Genomic DNA, 15,241 nt, shown 5'->3' with positions numbered 1-15,241 from the left:
ATTACTTATTTTTACTACCAATTCTTTTAGCTGATTCCTGAAAAGTATTATCCAACCTTCATAGGGCTGAAAACACGTAATCATAATGAATTTATTGCTGCATGCAGCACCTTTTAGTTACGTAAAATAATATTTTTTATTCATAAAAAGCCATTTCAATCATTACAGACCCTAAAACCTGAAAAAATGGCAGGTCCTCCTTTAGTGTTTTTCCGCATTTAGTGTTTTAAAGTTTGTCCCCCCTGAAAAACCTTAAATCAGGATTCTACTGTAGTGCCATGTATTTAGCATGGGCTTTTTGCCGGGACCGCAATATCACTTCGTATAATCGAAAACTTCATAAAATCCTGCTTCGTATAATCGAGGGTTTACTCTATATATGTGTGTGTGTGTCTACTCTATATACTCATGTGTTAACAAATTTTGGGATTCAAAGAGGAGAGATTGCTTTAGGTAATGTAAGTAGATTTCTACTTAACCAGATAGATATGTTACCGGAATAACAGATTGTACTCCTTTCAATGTACAGCACACTCTTGATTATCTGGGTTAATGAGGCGGAGGGGCAGCACGAATAATCGGAAAAAAAGAATAATCCAAACTTTTACTTGAATATCATTTAATTTTCACAGTTCATATAAATGAAATGATTAAATGTTATTTATGCACATTGTCTGTTATTTTAGATTACTTTCCGGAATCATTAAGGGCTTTCTATTCCAGACTGCGATCTTTTTAGGGGCAAAAATGTGATTGTTCTCGTATTCTTTCTGCTCCGTGCTATACCTGGCTTCCGAAAACCTTGCATCCGTGGCTGCAAGATCACGGATTCAGAAAAGTGTTTTGAACGAATGCTTCAAAACCACTGGGCAACATTGGAAACTACACTGTCAGGGTCCACGCCACCTAGTTGCATCTTGCACAAGTTGTCTGGGATGTAACTGTTGTGGAATGCGGATCTGTGATCACTGAGCATGATCGCGCACCACGATGCTTGGAAAATAGGAACACGAAATTCCCATGAAGACAACGGGCACGCAATCACGCCACCGCACAGCAGCGGTTATAGGAAACCAGGACTTATGGAAAACTGTCTAAGCAGGCGAGTGCGTGACCATGACCGATGTCATCTCTACTTCCATTTCCCTCGCTCTCTTCACTTCTGCTATTCCCTTTCTCTCCAGTTTGACCATGACTCGTTGTGGTGTAAACATGCCCGAGTGTGACGAAATCCCCGGTTCCCTTGGGCCCTATTCAACCGCATGTGAGACCATGGCAATAATTGCGAATTTTCGATATGAAATATGCAATTAAAGATCAATGGTAAAATTTTTCCTAATTTACTCTTGGTGAAACATTGAAGAAATTTTAAAAATCAATCAAGAGTTTATTTCCCGCTGCTGATCGTCGTCAGCACTGCTAGAGCAGACGTCCAAGTAGACTTGAAACGTTCCTTGTCAGCAAGAAGTAAATAAAATAATTCCATTTCACGATGGGAATTCTTATAGAAAGAATAAGTCCGGTGCAGCCCAGCATTGAAATGCAAATATCCTGGTGCATAGCATCATTTTTATTTTTTTTAAAGACGGCGGAAAATTTCGAAAAAGTGTAAAACTTGTGCATGGATGAGCTGCAACACGAATAAACTGCAGCCAGATAATGGGGAGTCTGCTGTACATATATATTCCTAGCATCATTAGTCATTATCTGTACTTAAAGTGCAATACGTTTAAAAGTTTACCACAAGTTGTCAAAATTTGCTATAGCACCAGTATCCAATGGGGCTTATTACGTAAGTCATAACTCCGGAGCTATGGAGCTATAAGAGTTATGATGGCTGCCATAGCTCAATTTGCGATTACAGTAGTCAAAATAACTCCGATAGGAGTTGCGAACTGGAGCTATCTCGGGGCTGGAATAACGCAGGCTTCTGACCCATCCTTATGATAACTCCAGCCCGATTTCCTTCGGTTCTCAACTGTCATTTGTTGTTTTCTGCCGTCGGAAGGTCGGAATCTGAAGGATTTGGCAATGGATGGACCAATAAACATATCTTTGGCGAAGAATGACGAGGGTGTTTGCGGAGTATACATATATGTAAGAAGAAGGAGGCATCTGACATTAGAAATGAGACGAATCAGGGGTTCCCACAATCCGATCGAATTAGATGAAGACCATTTTCGAATGTTTTTCAGAGTGTCGAAAAACATTTTTCAATATCTCTGCCGGTCTCTGGGACCCACACTAAGGAAACGCAGAATATCACTAAGCGTGGAAAAACAGATAAATATTATTGAAGAGTTTTCATTATATCACTATGAGCGTGTGTAATGTTGAATCTTCTTATTCTGCGTTTCCTTAGTGTGGGTCCCAGAGACCGACAGAGATATTGAAAAATGTGTTTCGACACTCTGAAAAACATTGGAAAATGGTCTTCATCTAATTTGATCGGATTGTGGGAAACCCTTATTCGTCTCATTTCTAATGTCAGATGCCTCCTTCTTACATACTCCGAAAACACCCTCATCATCCTTCCCCAATATATGTTTATTGGTCGATCCATTGCCTTATCTTTCAGATTCCGACAGCAGACATCAACAAATGACAGATGAGAAGCGAAGGAAATCGGGCTGGAGTTTTCATAAGGCATTTTTATTTTCATTATTGGTATTAAAAAATATGTCGGTGTGTGTGCAAATATCTTCGTTCTTTGTAGGCATCTGTCAATCTCAGTAGCACATTTTTGTTAATTGTCGATGAAATATTAAGGTTTGTCACCCCACATTTTATTTATTGTTGCCTCCCCGTTTATTCCTTGGAATACGCCAAGGACAAAGCTTCTGTGGTCACTCATAAAATTAGTGAGCACCACATACTGCTTCCTGCTCATTTTCTCCGACCTTTGCCGGTATCTAAAATTGTTTTCATTGCCATAATAGCAAAATGGGCAGAGAATAGGTTTGGATTCGACGATAAATGAATGACTGTATACAATGGATGACATATAACTGTATATGAATAAGCTTTAAAGTATAAACATTTCAACAATGTAGTTTATATTAATTATTTCACGGATTTCACATTAACTTACGAAATACAAGTTTGGGACTCCATTCCGAAATTCACGTTAAACCCGTCTGCGCAGAAACATTTACTATCGGATACCTAAGCTCCTATTGGTTGACTCATTTCTGGAGATTTGCTTTCCGAATTTTCCATAGCCACTGTAGCTCCGCATTCTTTCGGAGACTTCTCGTAACTCCTGCCGGTACGTAATAGGGTTGGAGCTACAAATCAAAACAAATCGGGGCGGAGTTACAGATAGCTCTAGCTCCGAGTAAAAGTTACGTAATAGGCCCCAATGTGTCTGCACTTCTTTGCCTGAAATCATCATTTCATCAACCATATTTTACAATACTTCAATGTCTCATAAAAACTTTTCTTTTCAGGTTTATCTGTGAGAAATGTGATGGAGTTCTTGTGATTGAAAACAAGAAAAAGAAAGCGATGATAGAAGAACTTGTGAAGAGGGGCTATGATTCTGATCCAGTGAAGACCTTTAAGCTTAAGCAGAACAAAGAAGAAGTCTTGGTGAATATTCATATTTATTTATCTTTTATTAATGCTTCTAAATATTTGAACGACTTACCTTATTCAGACTGATTATGAACTCGGAAACATGTGCTGTACAGTGCTCTTTATTACGAAAATAACTGATCATTTGAGAGAGATGGTGATGACGAAGTTTGATGGATCACTCAATGGTATTTACATGTATATCTATAATTATAATGCATATAAATTAAGCTATCTCATTTTCAGCGCTCTCAAGCAGCTATTATGGTTCTTTTTTATGCAGGAAATATTGTTCAGTTAACCCACGACCCAATGACGTGGAATAGATGTCTATTGAGTTGTGGCTTCCTGCTCAACACTGTTCGTAACAGTGAGGTAGTTTCCGGAAATATGTCATTAAGGAAGCTCTAAGCAGCACACTCCGATCCCAATTATCCCAATGGGCTAATGACGATGGCTAATGAGGAACGGCAGAGAATAATAATCGGAAAACACGGATAACCCAAACTTTCACTTAAATGTCTTGCAATGTTCATAACTTACCTAAAAACAAACAAAATATTATTATTTATGCAGTTATTCTGTTATTTTAGAGTGCTTCCTGGACTCAATGAGAGCTTTCTTTGCCAGTTCGCGATCTTTTTAGCTGCGATAACAGGGTTGTACTCGTATTATTAATGCTCCATTTAATGCCTGGTTTCTAAAATCAGACATCCGTGGCTGCGTGATCACGGATACAAAAAAGTGGTATGCACTAATACTTCAAAACCACTGATCGATGTCAGAAACTACACAGTCAGGCACCACGCCATTTAGTCGCGTCTCGCTCAAGTTGCCCGGGTTGCAACTGCTGTGGAACGTGTACACATGATCACGGAGCGCGGTCTCACGCTGCAAAGCTTGGAAAACAGAAACGCAGTATTCCCATGCACTATGGATGCCATGGAATGCAGCTAGTGTGCGATCGCTTCCATTTTGCGAAGGGGATTCCAACGGAAATAGTAAGCCCGGTCTATCCTAGCATTAATGCAGTATTTCCGATGATTTTGTGTCCGATTTTATTAATAAAGATCATGGAAAAAATTGAGCTAGGGTGAAAATCATGCACTGGTAATCCGCAACCTAGATAAACTGCAGCAGCCGGATAATGGGGAGTGTGCTGTAGTTTTCCATGCAGCGGCATTGCAGGAAGGGGGGCGAGGGAATGGACCGCCCAGAGCACACCTTAGAAATGGCTGCACTGCTGCTGCTGTGTGGCAAACTCATGGGTCACCACGGCCACTACTCACATGCGCTTTGCCATCGGTTTAACGACCTATTGAATTGCCAAATCACTTTCTTCTTTGAATGTAAAATGTCCCATTTTTTGCGCCGATAACCAATTTACTGCTTAAGTGGACGATTCAAGCCCGCCTATGTGTTAACATACAGTTGGTATAGCCATGTAATGTTCTTTGCAAGTATCATTCTAATACTCTCAACTGTTCGTTTTATTTTTGCTTAACACATTCAATGCGGGCCCCATATTGATTAGAGTCATCAAAATCGGCCTTTAAAATAAGAAAGAGAAATAGAGGGAGTTGGCCGCGTCATATCTTCCGTCCAAATACTGCTTTTTACGAATGGCACGCGCTGTTTGAAAGAGGGAAGCTTGCTGAAGGCCAGACGAAGTTTGTTGGGTCAGCTAGTTTAAATACAAAAGGGTGAAAGAATAAGAAAAGTAGACAAGGCTGGTTTTTTGCATGGTATTTTGTGAAATAAACATTATTACGAAGATCTTCATTACATGCCTTTAATATTTTGGTCACATCTACTTGGATAATAGCGAGAGCCTTCTGTATGCATTAAATTATGGATTATTTTTCTTTGAGAGTGGTGGCTATTTGTAAATCAAATAATATTTCTTCTTTCCTATCTTTTTATGCTCACCTTAGGAGATGGAAGGGGTATGTTTTGTTTGCTTTATTAATTGGGATTTAGCATTATCATGAGTAGATACTGTAGATCATTTCATGGCAAAAAGGGATCCCTCTAGAAATAAGAATTCGTACCAATAGACGCCATCGTCTCATTTTAATTGTTTTTCACTCTGTTACCTCCCAATTTTTTTTTGTAGCAAGAAATTGGTGAGTCTGGAGAGGTGTCTCAAGAAGAAGAAAGCACTGACGATGGACTGGACTTTGATTATTTACTTGGCATGACCATGTGGTCTTTGACTAAGGAAAGGAAGGATGAACTGCTGAAGAAGCAAGCAGAGAAGCAACAGGAGTACAGAATCTTACAAGCTACCACACCGGCTCAAATATGGAGAACTGATCTTGATAATTTAAGGGAAATGGTATGTATTGGTTAATTTTGTAGGTAGATTCATACTTCTTGTTTAAATCTCTGGCTTGACTTTATGGTAAATATTGTCAATTTGCTGTTTGCTGTTGGTGGTATTAATTCACGACATTGCTCTCCTCACCTCTTCATTTCAATTCAGTTTTCTTGGACTCCATTCTTCTCTTCGGTAATAGGGTTGCCCACCAAAATTTTTTTATTCCTATGTTAGATAGTTTAATTTAAAAGGTAATTACTGTCATGTCCACTTGATTTTATTTTCTCTTTAAAGGTAATGATGTGTTGTAACGAATAAGGAGTTGTGGGGATAGTGGTGAAATTTTGTGCTGCTGAAACAACCTACCACCACATTAATGCATAAAATAAGTCACTAGATGGCATCTATAATACAGTAGAACCTTGGTGATACGACCCTCAGTTGTACAATGACCTCACCTATTCACCGATTTTTTTTTTTTTTTTATATAATTTGTCTGTTGAATAACCCCATATGAACCCATATACAGTAGAACCTCGGTTATACGACCCTCAGTTATGCGATGACCTCACTTATACGCCGATTTTTTTTTTGGTCCGGTGAATAACCCCATATGAACCCATGTATTTCCAACCTCAGTTATGAAACTCTTCACCTATACGACGACCTCGGTTATGAAACGTATTTTTCCAGTCCAACGTGATAAAATACCTCACTTGTACGACTTGTCAGAGAACTGCTCTACGAGAAGATTGCGGTAGGCGCGCCGATTTTAGTCACAGGAGCGGGGGTAGTATGTGCTCATTACATAGATATGCCATTGAAGAATAATAAGTTTTAATAACAAGCGATGCTGTTTATTAGATATTAATTTTAGCTACAGTAGATGATCATTAATCCGGAATATCTATCTCTGACGGAAGATTGTCTAGTATTTTCCAAGGTTATGCTTCCCGTCGCCCCAGCGAAATAACACCTAAATGAGCCGTTAACCCTTTCACTGCTGTTCAATCTCCGGAAACCTTCTCCTCACATGCGGCGAAAATGTTAAAATGCGTTTCCTGGCCCATGGAGCAGGTACCTCCGGGATGGGTGTGGTACACCCTCCGAAGGGTCGCTAATCCGCGACCCTATCCTCGACGAACTCACCCTCGCAGGACCGTCTCATCGGCCCTACCAGCGGGGGCCCTACCTCCGGAAAAGTGACCGCTCTGACTAAAATTTGAAAATCAATCAATCGATCCGATCATCACAAAATGATTGTTTTCATCGCACTCCTGCCAATCAAGCAATCAAGTACGTCTTTGAACCGTGTTTCTGCGATGAAAAATAACGATTTTGTTAACTTTGCAACAAAACGTGGCTGCGGACCACTGGAAAACTGCCATTATATCAAAGTTAACAAAATCGGTATTTTTCATCGCAGAAACACGGTTCAAAGACGTACTTGATTGCTTGATTGGCAGGTGTGCGATGAAAACAATCATTTTGTGACGATCGGATTGATTGATTGATTTTCAAATTGTAGTCAGAGCGATCACTTTTCCGGAGGTAGGGCCCCCGCTGGTAGGGCCGATGAGGTACGGTCCTGCGTGGGTGAGTTCGTCGAGGAAAGGGTCGCGGGTTAGTGGGTCCCTTCGAAGTGCTTCGGCGAAAGTGCTGAACGTATGGCAGGGAGGAAGAAAAAGTACGTCCACCGCAGTCTACCGTGCGGACGTACTAGGTACGTCCACAGCAGTGAAAGGGTTAAAAATCCTCGCGTACCTAAATTTTGGCTTCCAAGGTCATTCAAAAAAGATTATCGTATTTGTAGTATGGACGTAAGCCGTTGGTGATTCAACACGATAGCAAAAACAGCATGCGTGGACTCATTCCGCGGGCTAATCCCTCATCCGCGGGACGAATTGAGCCGGAGGAAAGTTGCTTACGCGGCGCGCAGATCAAAACTGACCCAACTTGTATCTGCGGGTTTAAATGAAATATAGTTTGACCTTGACTGCCTGGTGGCAAGCGTTTATTTTTTAACTGAATGAGAGTTAGTACGAATGCCCTCGGAGAATAACTCGCGTCGTCAGTAGTAACGTAATCATTAAAGTCAAATTCAAAACGCGAGAGATAAGGCAGTTCCTTTCGACTCAGGAATGACTTATAACCATTATATCGAAGTACAAAAACAGTCTGGTGTTGTTTTCAGATATGGGGAAGCAAAATATTAAGTGAAGATGAGTCACACGGCTTGTGAGTCGAAGTTCCCGGCGCTGAATTCGCGGAAGAATGCCGGCAGAGAAGCTATACCCGGTAGATTCAATCTATTATTACTAAAATGTCATGGGAAAATTCTTTTTTAGTGCGTAAACGTTATTGAGAGGGGAGATTTTTCCGGGGTCTTAATCTATTTTTGTCCATTCATCACTGACAGCAGTTGCGCGATTATTTCAAATGCTCACTTAAAAGTTTTCTAAGCACCGGAAAAGTGAACTTAGTCACGAAATATCCGGGGTACCAGTGGCGTAACTAGGAATATGCTTTGGGGGTGACGGTAGTACCTGGGGGGCAGCTTCACCCCCCACCCCTCCGAGGCAATGGGGATTCCCGTAAAATTAAAAAAAAATGGCATGCGTGGAAATATGTTCTACATCATTTTGGCACATAAAATTTAACTTTTAGTAGATGCAGTTGCTGTTTATCAAAGCTAGACTTGTGTTTAAAATTTTTTAAAAATTTTTCTGAGGCTTTGGAGAGGGATCCATCCCCTCATCCCCCAACCATAATTACGCCACTGCCAGGTGCTCCATATTATCTATGGCATGGTATTTAGAGGGAGAAAACTGACAGCTGGGGTCATTTGCGCCATGAGGTAAGAGAGGGAGTATAGAAACCCTGTGTTGGAATTAGCCAGGTTGTAACGATAGGCTTAACCAGGGCTTAATGTCCCATCTGCCGGACAGTGTGTTGCACTGGAAGTTCCGTCCACACTACTCTCAAGCAGGGATAGAGCCATCTCTGAAAACTTTCTGCCTCTGCCATTAACCTGGGTCCATAGGGTGTGAAGCCTTCGTGATGCATTAGTGAAATTTTGCTCCCGGGGTTATTAAAAATTATAATTGCGGGGTTAATTTGGATGACTTTCCTCAGGTATTTCATTTCTTCAATCTCCAATCTGGGGTTTGCCTGTAGTTGGTAAAATGAATTTCCTGAAAACCGCTTTTAATGAGTCAACTTTTTAAAAAAATTGGCTTCTCTGTGAAAATTTAGTGTCATCATTCCGAAATCTCTCCAGTATGATAGCCTTGCAGCTTAGTACCTGGAATGCTAAACGTTCAACCATGGGTAATGTTGTTCAGGAATGTAAAATTATGTTTCTCTTAAAGTAACACATCATCTGTGGTGTTGCTTGTGAGTAAATAAGATTATTAGGCTTCAATTTCTTGCCTCCAAATGAGTAATTACATCCTGGAAACAAACCAGCCCCTATAGGAAAGGATTTCATGCTAAATACCTAAAAACCTCACTTATGAAACTTTTTTTGGTTTTCCGCTGAAAGTTTCATAAGTGAGGTTCTACTGTATTTCCAACCTCAGTTATGAAACTTTTCAGTTATATGACGACCTCGGTTACGAAATGTATTTTTCTAGTCCAATGAGGTAAAATACCTCACACGACTTGTCAGAGAACTGCTCTGCGAGAAGATCACGGTACGCGCACCGATTTAGTCACAGGAGGGGGACTAAAATGTGCTCATTACAGAGATATGTCAGTATAGAATAATAAGTTTTGATAATGTGCAATGCTGTTTATTAGATATTAATTTTAACTATATTACATGATCGTCAATCTGGAATTATGAACTACAGTGGAACCTCGTTAAAGCGAGTACGGGCTATTGCGAGACCCCCGCCATAACGAGAGAGAGCCGAGGCACCGCCAATGGACCCTATAATAAGCATGTAAAAAAAATTGTTTTTACGAGGCCCTTTAGGTGTTGGCACTCGCCATAGCGAGAGTTTCGCTGGAAAACCTTCACCAAGAGTCCTTTATCTCTGTAATTTCTTGCGATCTGTTAGAAATGAAGTTAAATGGAGTGCTAAGTCTCAAATTCATGTAGTAAACTGTCGTTCGATAAATAAGTAGTTCATTTTGGTGAAAATATTGTGGCATTAGCGTTCACGAATGCTTGATCTTCATTTGTTCCTCGGACGGCAGAAAGCTGACATCAGCATACCCGCACGTCCGTGAGTTGCGTGAATAGAAAGCATTTGATGGTAGACACCGTGGACAAAAAACACCAAACAAGTCAAAGCAAGAAAATAATAGAGTAATATGAGAGTGGTGTAGTTAATGTATCTTCTAGTTCAATCTTCGCAATTAAAAAATGCAAAAGCGCCCAAGGAATGCAGACCATGAAGATTTAGAAGGAGCTTTGTTCGAGTGGTTTTGCCCACTTCAATCTGCGGGAACTTCTGAGAAAGGGGCTATGCTTAAGCCTGAAGCAGAGTATTTTAGGGATAGATTGCGATTCGAGAACTTCAAGAGTTCGGGAGGTTGGTTATACTAATTCAAAGCACCAATGCGTTATCTTCCATCATAATTGCTGGTGATGCCTGCGGTGTAAACCCAAAGTCATGGAAGAAAGGACTCCGATCCTAAGTATCTTAAGAAGTATTCCCTACGTGATATAACACAGACGAAATGGAACTCTTTTACAACCTACTCCCTGACAGAACCCTTGCTGTACGAGGCTGGAAGAACTCAGAGAACAACTGACTCTCGTTTGGCGCCATGTGGTATGCATTTGGCGCCACCACAGAACGTATATGTGGAGAGCTGATGCTGCGCTTTTAGTTTATTTAATTTAAAAAATTCTGCATTCCTTTTTCATGTTTTTCAGTCATTATTGAGAACGTTAAATCAATAAATTCATACTCTTAAGTTGATTTGGCCTAGGGGTCCATCAGATGCGTATGCCTTTCCGTTTCTTTGCCGCAAATATTACCCGTGCAAGTTATTTTCGTCGCAGTTTCTTGCATCTTGCTTTTGTTTAACTTAAGTGACATATCAGCATAGTATCTGCATTATATTTTTTCTTGAAATAATATCACGTTAATATCTTTTCTAATATTACCAATTTTAATTCAAATCTTTTATTGCAGTGCCGTGCATTAACAACTGCAATTTTAATCACATCATTTTTCAAGCTTAGCAAACTTTTTACCATAGATAATGAAGATATTACATTATATGATGGAAAAAGTCTTCCAAGGCAGGAACGTTGTACAACCTTCCACCATTTTCGACTGCAGAAACAAATGCAGTACGTTATTTCACTTAACTGCCGCTTAACATAGAGGAACAATAAACATAAACCAATGGAAACATTTGAGGCATTAAATAACCACGATACAGTTTTATCAGTTATTTTTTGAATTTTCAGTGGAAAATACCAAAATAATAGAATGAACACGTAAAAGCACATATTAAGTACATATAAAAATGGCTTCGTCGGTTGTGCATTTGCGTAATGATTGACAAAGCAATACTTTGCATGGTTTTTATTCAGTATAGCACTTATAAATTGTTTGAATAGTAAGTTGTTGTTGTAAGGAAATTTAGTGATGCAAAAAACATTGCCTTTCGTCTGGATTTATGCTTACGTTTATCGGATGAAAATTACTCTGTCTCCGCACCTCTCCTGTTCCTGTATAACTGTTCGCAACAGGTTATAGGGTGGTTTCCTATTATTTTTTTATTGCCTAAATCGAAAGATTATTACTCCTGGAGTACGTACTTCACGCTTTTAGATTTTTAAATGACGATATCTATTTTTCGCGATTAAATGAAAAGTGAAAAATTTCAAGCGCGCGAAAACGCGACGCGTAAGTAGGAATGATGGGAAAAAGTCCTTGCGACGCATTTCTGGTTCCCCCTCCCGCCTTGTGAGGTGACCTTGGTCGAGGCTCTGAGCGCTGATAGGACGCAGGATGCTAGCGGGTAGCTGAGTTCCTTGCTGGCTGGTAGCTCTTGGCTTAAAAAAGGTTTATTAATACCTTATCAAATGTAGAAAACTTTCCGACCTTAGCCAGTTTTAATAGGTGATTATTAAGACATGTTTCCCTGAGCTCTGTGCCTCGTGCATGCATTGGTAATCTCATACGATGTATAATTCCTATCCTCTCGTGTAGAAACTAGGTCCCTGTGACGTCACGTGGAGTGGAATCGCATGGGCGCCAATCTGGCCTTTTTCAAATGAGGATAAAATTTGACCCTTGCCATTCGTCTAAACCGGTATTTCAAAAACCAAATAATTATTGTATTATGAATACACTAATGGTGGGTAACGAATCGCAATCAATGCCTTTCGTTTTCTTTGATGGAGGAAACTACCCTATTGGCTATTATTTGCTCCACCTCTGCTTAAGCAGCAATTGGCTATAGTGAGTGTTTATTGGAGCACCGTGGGGTCTCGTTTTATCGAGGTTGCACTGTACTGAATATCTTCCTCAAATGGAAGATTTTCAAGAATTTTTCCAAGATTATGTTTTCCATCATCCCAGCGAAATAACGCTCAAATGAGCCATGAAAAATCCTCACTTCATTAGTTGATTGCAGTTAAGTTTTCTCGGGTTTCACACCAGGTCAGGTCCTCCATTTCTCCTTCCAACGTTTCGATGAGCAACTCACCCATCATCTTCAGGGATTCAGGAATCCAATACCAATTCCTCAAAATCTCGGGGTATATATACAGAATTCTGAGGTTGAGGGCGGTTCAGCGTCTCCTGATTGGCTGCCAGTCCCCTCGTATTTTTAGGAGGTGGTCCCATATGTGGCTTAAATTATAGCCGCAGTCTCTGTTGATGTTATTTCTGTTTTTCTGAATCTGAATAGATTCTTTTACTACGCGGTCCCAGTATCCATGAGATCGAGAGAGCAGCTTCGCTTCTTCCCAGTGAATCATATGATTCTCCAGGATGCTGTGCTCAGCCACTGCCGATTTTTCCAGTTGTCCTAATCTTAGGTGTCTGCGATGCTCTTTCAATCTCATCTCAATAGTGCGGCCCGTCTCTCCAATGTAGGTTTTTCCGCATTCACATGGTATGGCGTACACTCCAGCAATTTTTAGCCCGGATGGGTCTTCTGCCTTCACAAGTTGATCACGTAATTTTGGTGGAGGCAAGTGAATGGTGTGGATGTCAAACCTCTTCAGTATTCTAGAGATTTTCCCTGATATGGTGGAAATATATGGGAGGTATGCCTTGGTCGTCGCAGTGGACTCTTCCTTTGGTGAAGTCTTGTTAGGGGTAAAGGCCCTTTTTAGGGCCAAGTCTATATGACGTCTGCTGAAGCCGTTCTGAGTGAAGGTTTTTTTCAGGTGACCTATTTCTTTGCGGAGGTTATCCTTGTCAGCGATAGAGATGGCCCTGTGTATGAGAGTTGAGAGCACTGACATCTTCTGGGAGGGATGATGGTGGCTTTTCTCATTCAGGTAGAGGTCGGTGTGGGTTCTTTTTCTATAAACACTATGTCCCAGGGCGAGTTGCTCATCATAACGTTGGAAGGAGAAATGGAGGACCTGACCCGGTGTGAAACCCGAGAAAACTTCACTGCAATTGTTCGCCGGGAAAAAACCAAAAATTATATTGATTATTTGATCCTTGCCTCGATAGTTGTTTCAAATTTTTTTTTTCATTTCTCTGAGGTTTTGGGGGGATCTATCCACTTATCCCCTATTCACAGGGTGTGAAGCCTTCGTGATGCATCAGTGAAATTTTGCTCCATAATTATGGGGTTGATTTGGATGACTTTCCTGAGGTATCTCATATCTTTAATCCCCAATCTTGGGTTTGTATATTGGTGGTAAAATGAATATCTTGGAAATTGCTGTTAATGAGCCAACCTTTTTGGAAAATTGGCTTCTCCGTGAACATTTAATGTCACCATTCTGAAATTTCTCCAGCATGATAGCCTTGCGGCTTTGTGCCAGATATGCTTACAATTCAACCAAGACATTCAACCGTGGGCAATGTTGTCCAGGAATGCAAAGTTATGATTCTCTTAAAGTAACATATGATTTGTGGTGTTGCTTGTGAGTAAATAAGATTATTAGTCTTTAATTTCTTGCCTCTAAATGAGTAATTACATCCTGGAAACATACCGGCCCCTATTGAAAAGGATTTCATGCTAAATACTAGAGATGTGCGAATAGTATCCGCGAATACTCGAATACCTCGAATATTAGAAAGTATTCGATATTCGAGGTTTCGAATAGTTATGCGAAAAGTACCACCTCGAATACCTCGAATACTTTGAATTTCGCGTCATGCACTGTCGCACGCACGTCGTTGGTAGATGACTCGGAAAAATATAGAGAACTATAGTCATTTAGTGCTCGCAGCGCCGTTTTACGCAAGTTGACGAATTACATCAAATTCGTGGATTTTAGCGGTGAAAAGAGTTCGACGAGGGGAACCGAAAATGGTCGGGTAAAAAAATCAGAAAATCCCCGATTCCCCCCACCAGGAGAACCTCAGTGCCGTGGGATAGCAACCTTAGGGCATTTCCCACGATCCGCTATCCCCCTCCATTCAGCACTTGCCTCACCCACTCTGACGCTTTCCTCTTCTCCGAAATCAAACAAAAGGTCCCAGCTCCGGCAGGGATCGCATTATGAAGACCCCTGCTTCGAAATAAATATCGAGTTACGAGAACAATAAAAACGTGTTTCACGCCCTCCCCCCTTTTCTCACCCACTGACCTTTTTCTGGCTACCTGCTTCGAAGTTCCCCATTTCTGGAGGTCAACAGCTGTGTGAGTACCGTGGGATACTTAAATTAGCGCATTTCCCAAGATCCGGTATCCCTCTCCATTCAGCACTAGCCCCCCCTCTGAGGCTTTCCTCTTCTTCGAAATAAAAAAAAGGTCACAGCTCGCACAGGGATCATATTACGAAGACCTTAGCTTCGAAAAAATACCAAGTTACTCGAGAACAATAGAAACGTGTTTCGGGCCCTCCCTTTTCTCCCCCACTGACCTTTTTTTCCTACCAGCTTCGAAGTTCCCCATTTCTGTGGAGGTCAACCGCTGCATGAGTCATCTATTAGCACAAAAGGTGTCTAAGAATGACTTTCGTCAATTGATGTTACACCTTTATTGAATTGAAATATTAGTACTGTGCGCGTAATTTCAAAAAGAATAAGACCAAACACGACGTATTTCTGAGTTTATTTAAGCATTTTATGCAAAGAAATAAATGTCAAAATATGACAGAGACTTAGCATTCTGGCGAAACTCGATATGAGCAGCAGAGCTTCTCGGAAGTTGATGCGGTTTTTTTTCGGAAAACATATATCA

The 15,241-nt window shown here is 40.6% G+C and overlaps 1 protein-coding gene across 3 annotated transcripts in view; it reads left to right on the top strand.

Annotated features, from left to right (window-relative positions):
• Positions 1-15,241, top strand: part of LOC124156618 (DNA topoisomerase 2-alpha) — a 112,215-nt gene that overhangs the window by 68,050 nt on the left and 28,924 nt on the right. For 2 of the 3 annotated variants that reach the window (XM_046531263.1, XM_046531264.1), the window contains 3 exons: positions 3,450-3,591; positions 5,511-5,522; positions 5,693-5,914. In XM_046531263.1, the coding sequence (XP_046387219.1) occupies positions 3,450-3,591; positions 5,511-5,522; positions 5,693-5,914 (376 nt within the window). The remainder of the gene's footprint in view (positions 1-3,449; positions 3,592-5,510; positions 5,523-5,692; positions 5,915-15,241) is intronic. The other variant, XM_046531265.1, reaches the window with a different exon arrangement.

The sequence above is a fragment of the Ischnura elegans genome, chromosome 3, assembly GCF_921293095.1.
Source record: "Ischnura elegans chromosome 3, ioIscEleg1.1, whole genome shotgun sequence".
NCBI lineage: Eukaryota > Metazoa > Arthropoda > Insecta > Odonata > Coenagrionidae > Ischnura > Ischnura elegans.
This window is presented reverse-complemented; position numbering and strand designations above follow the sequence as displayed.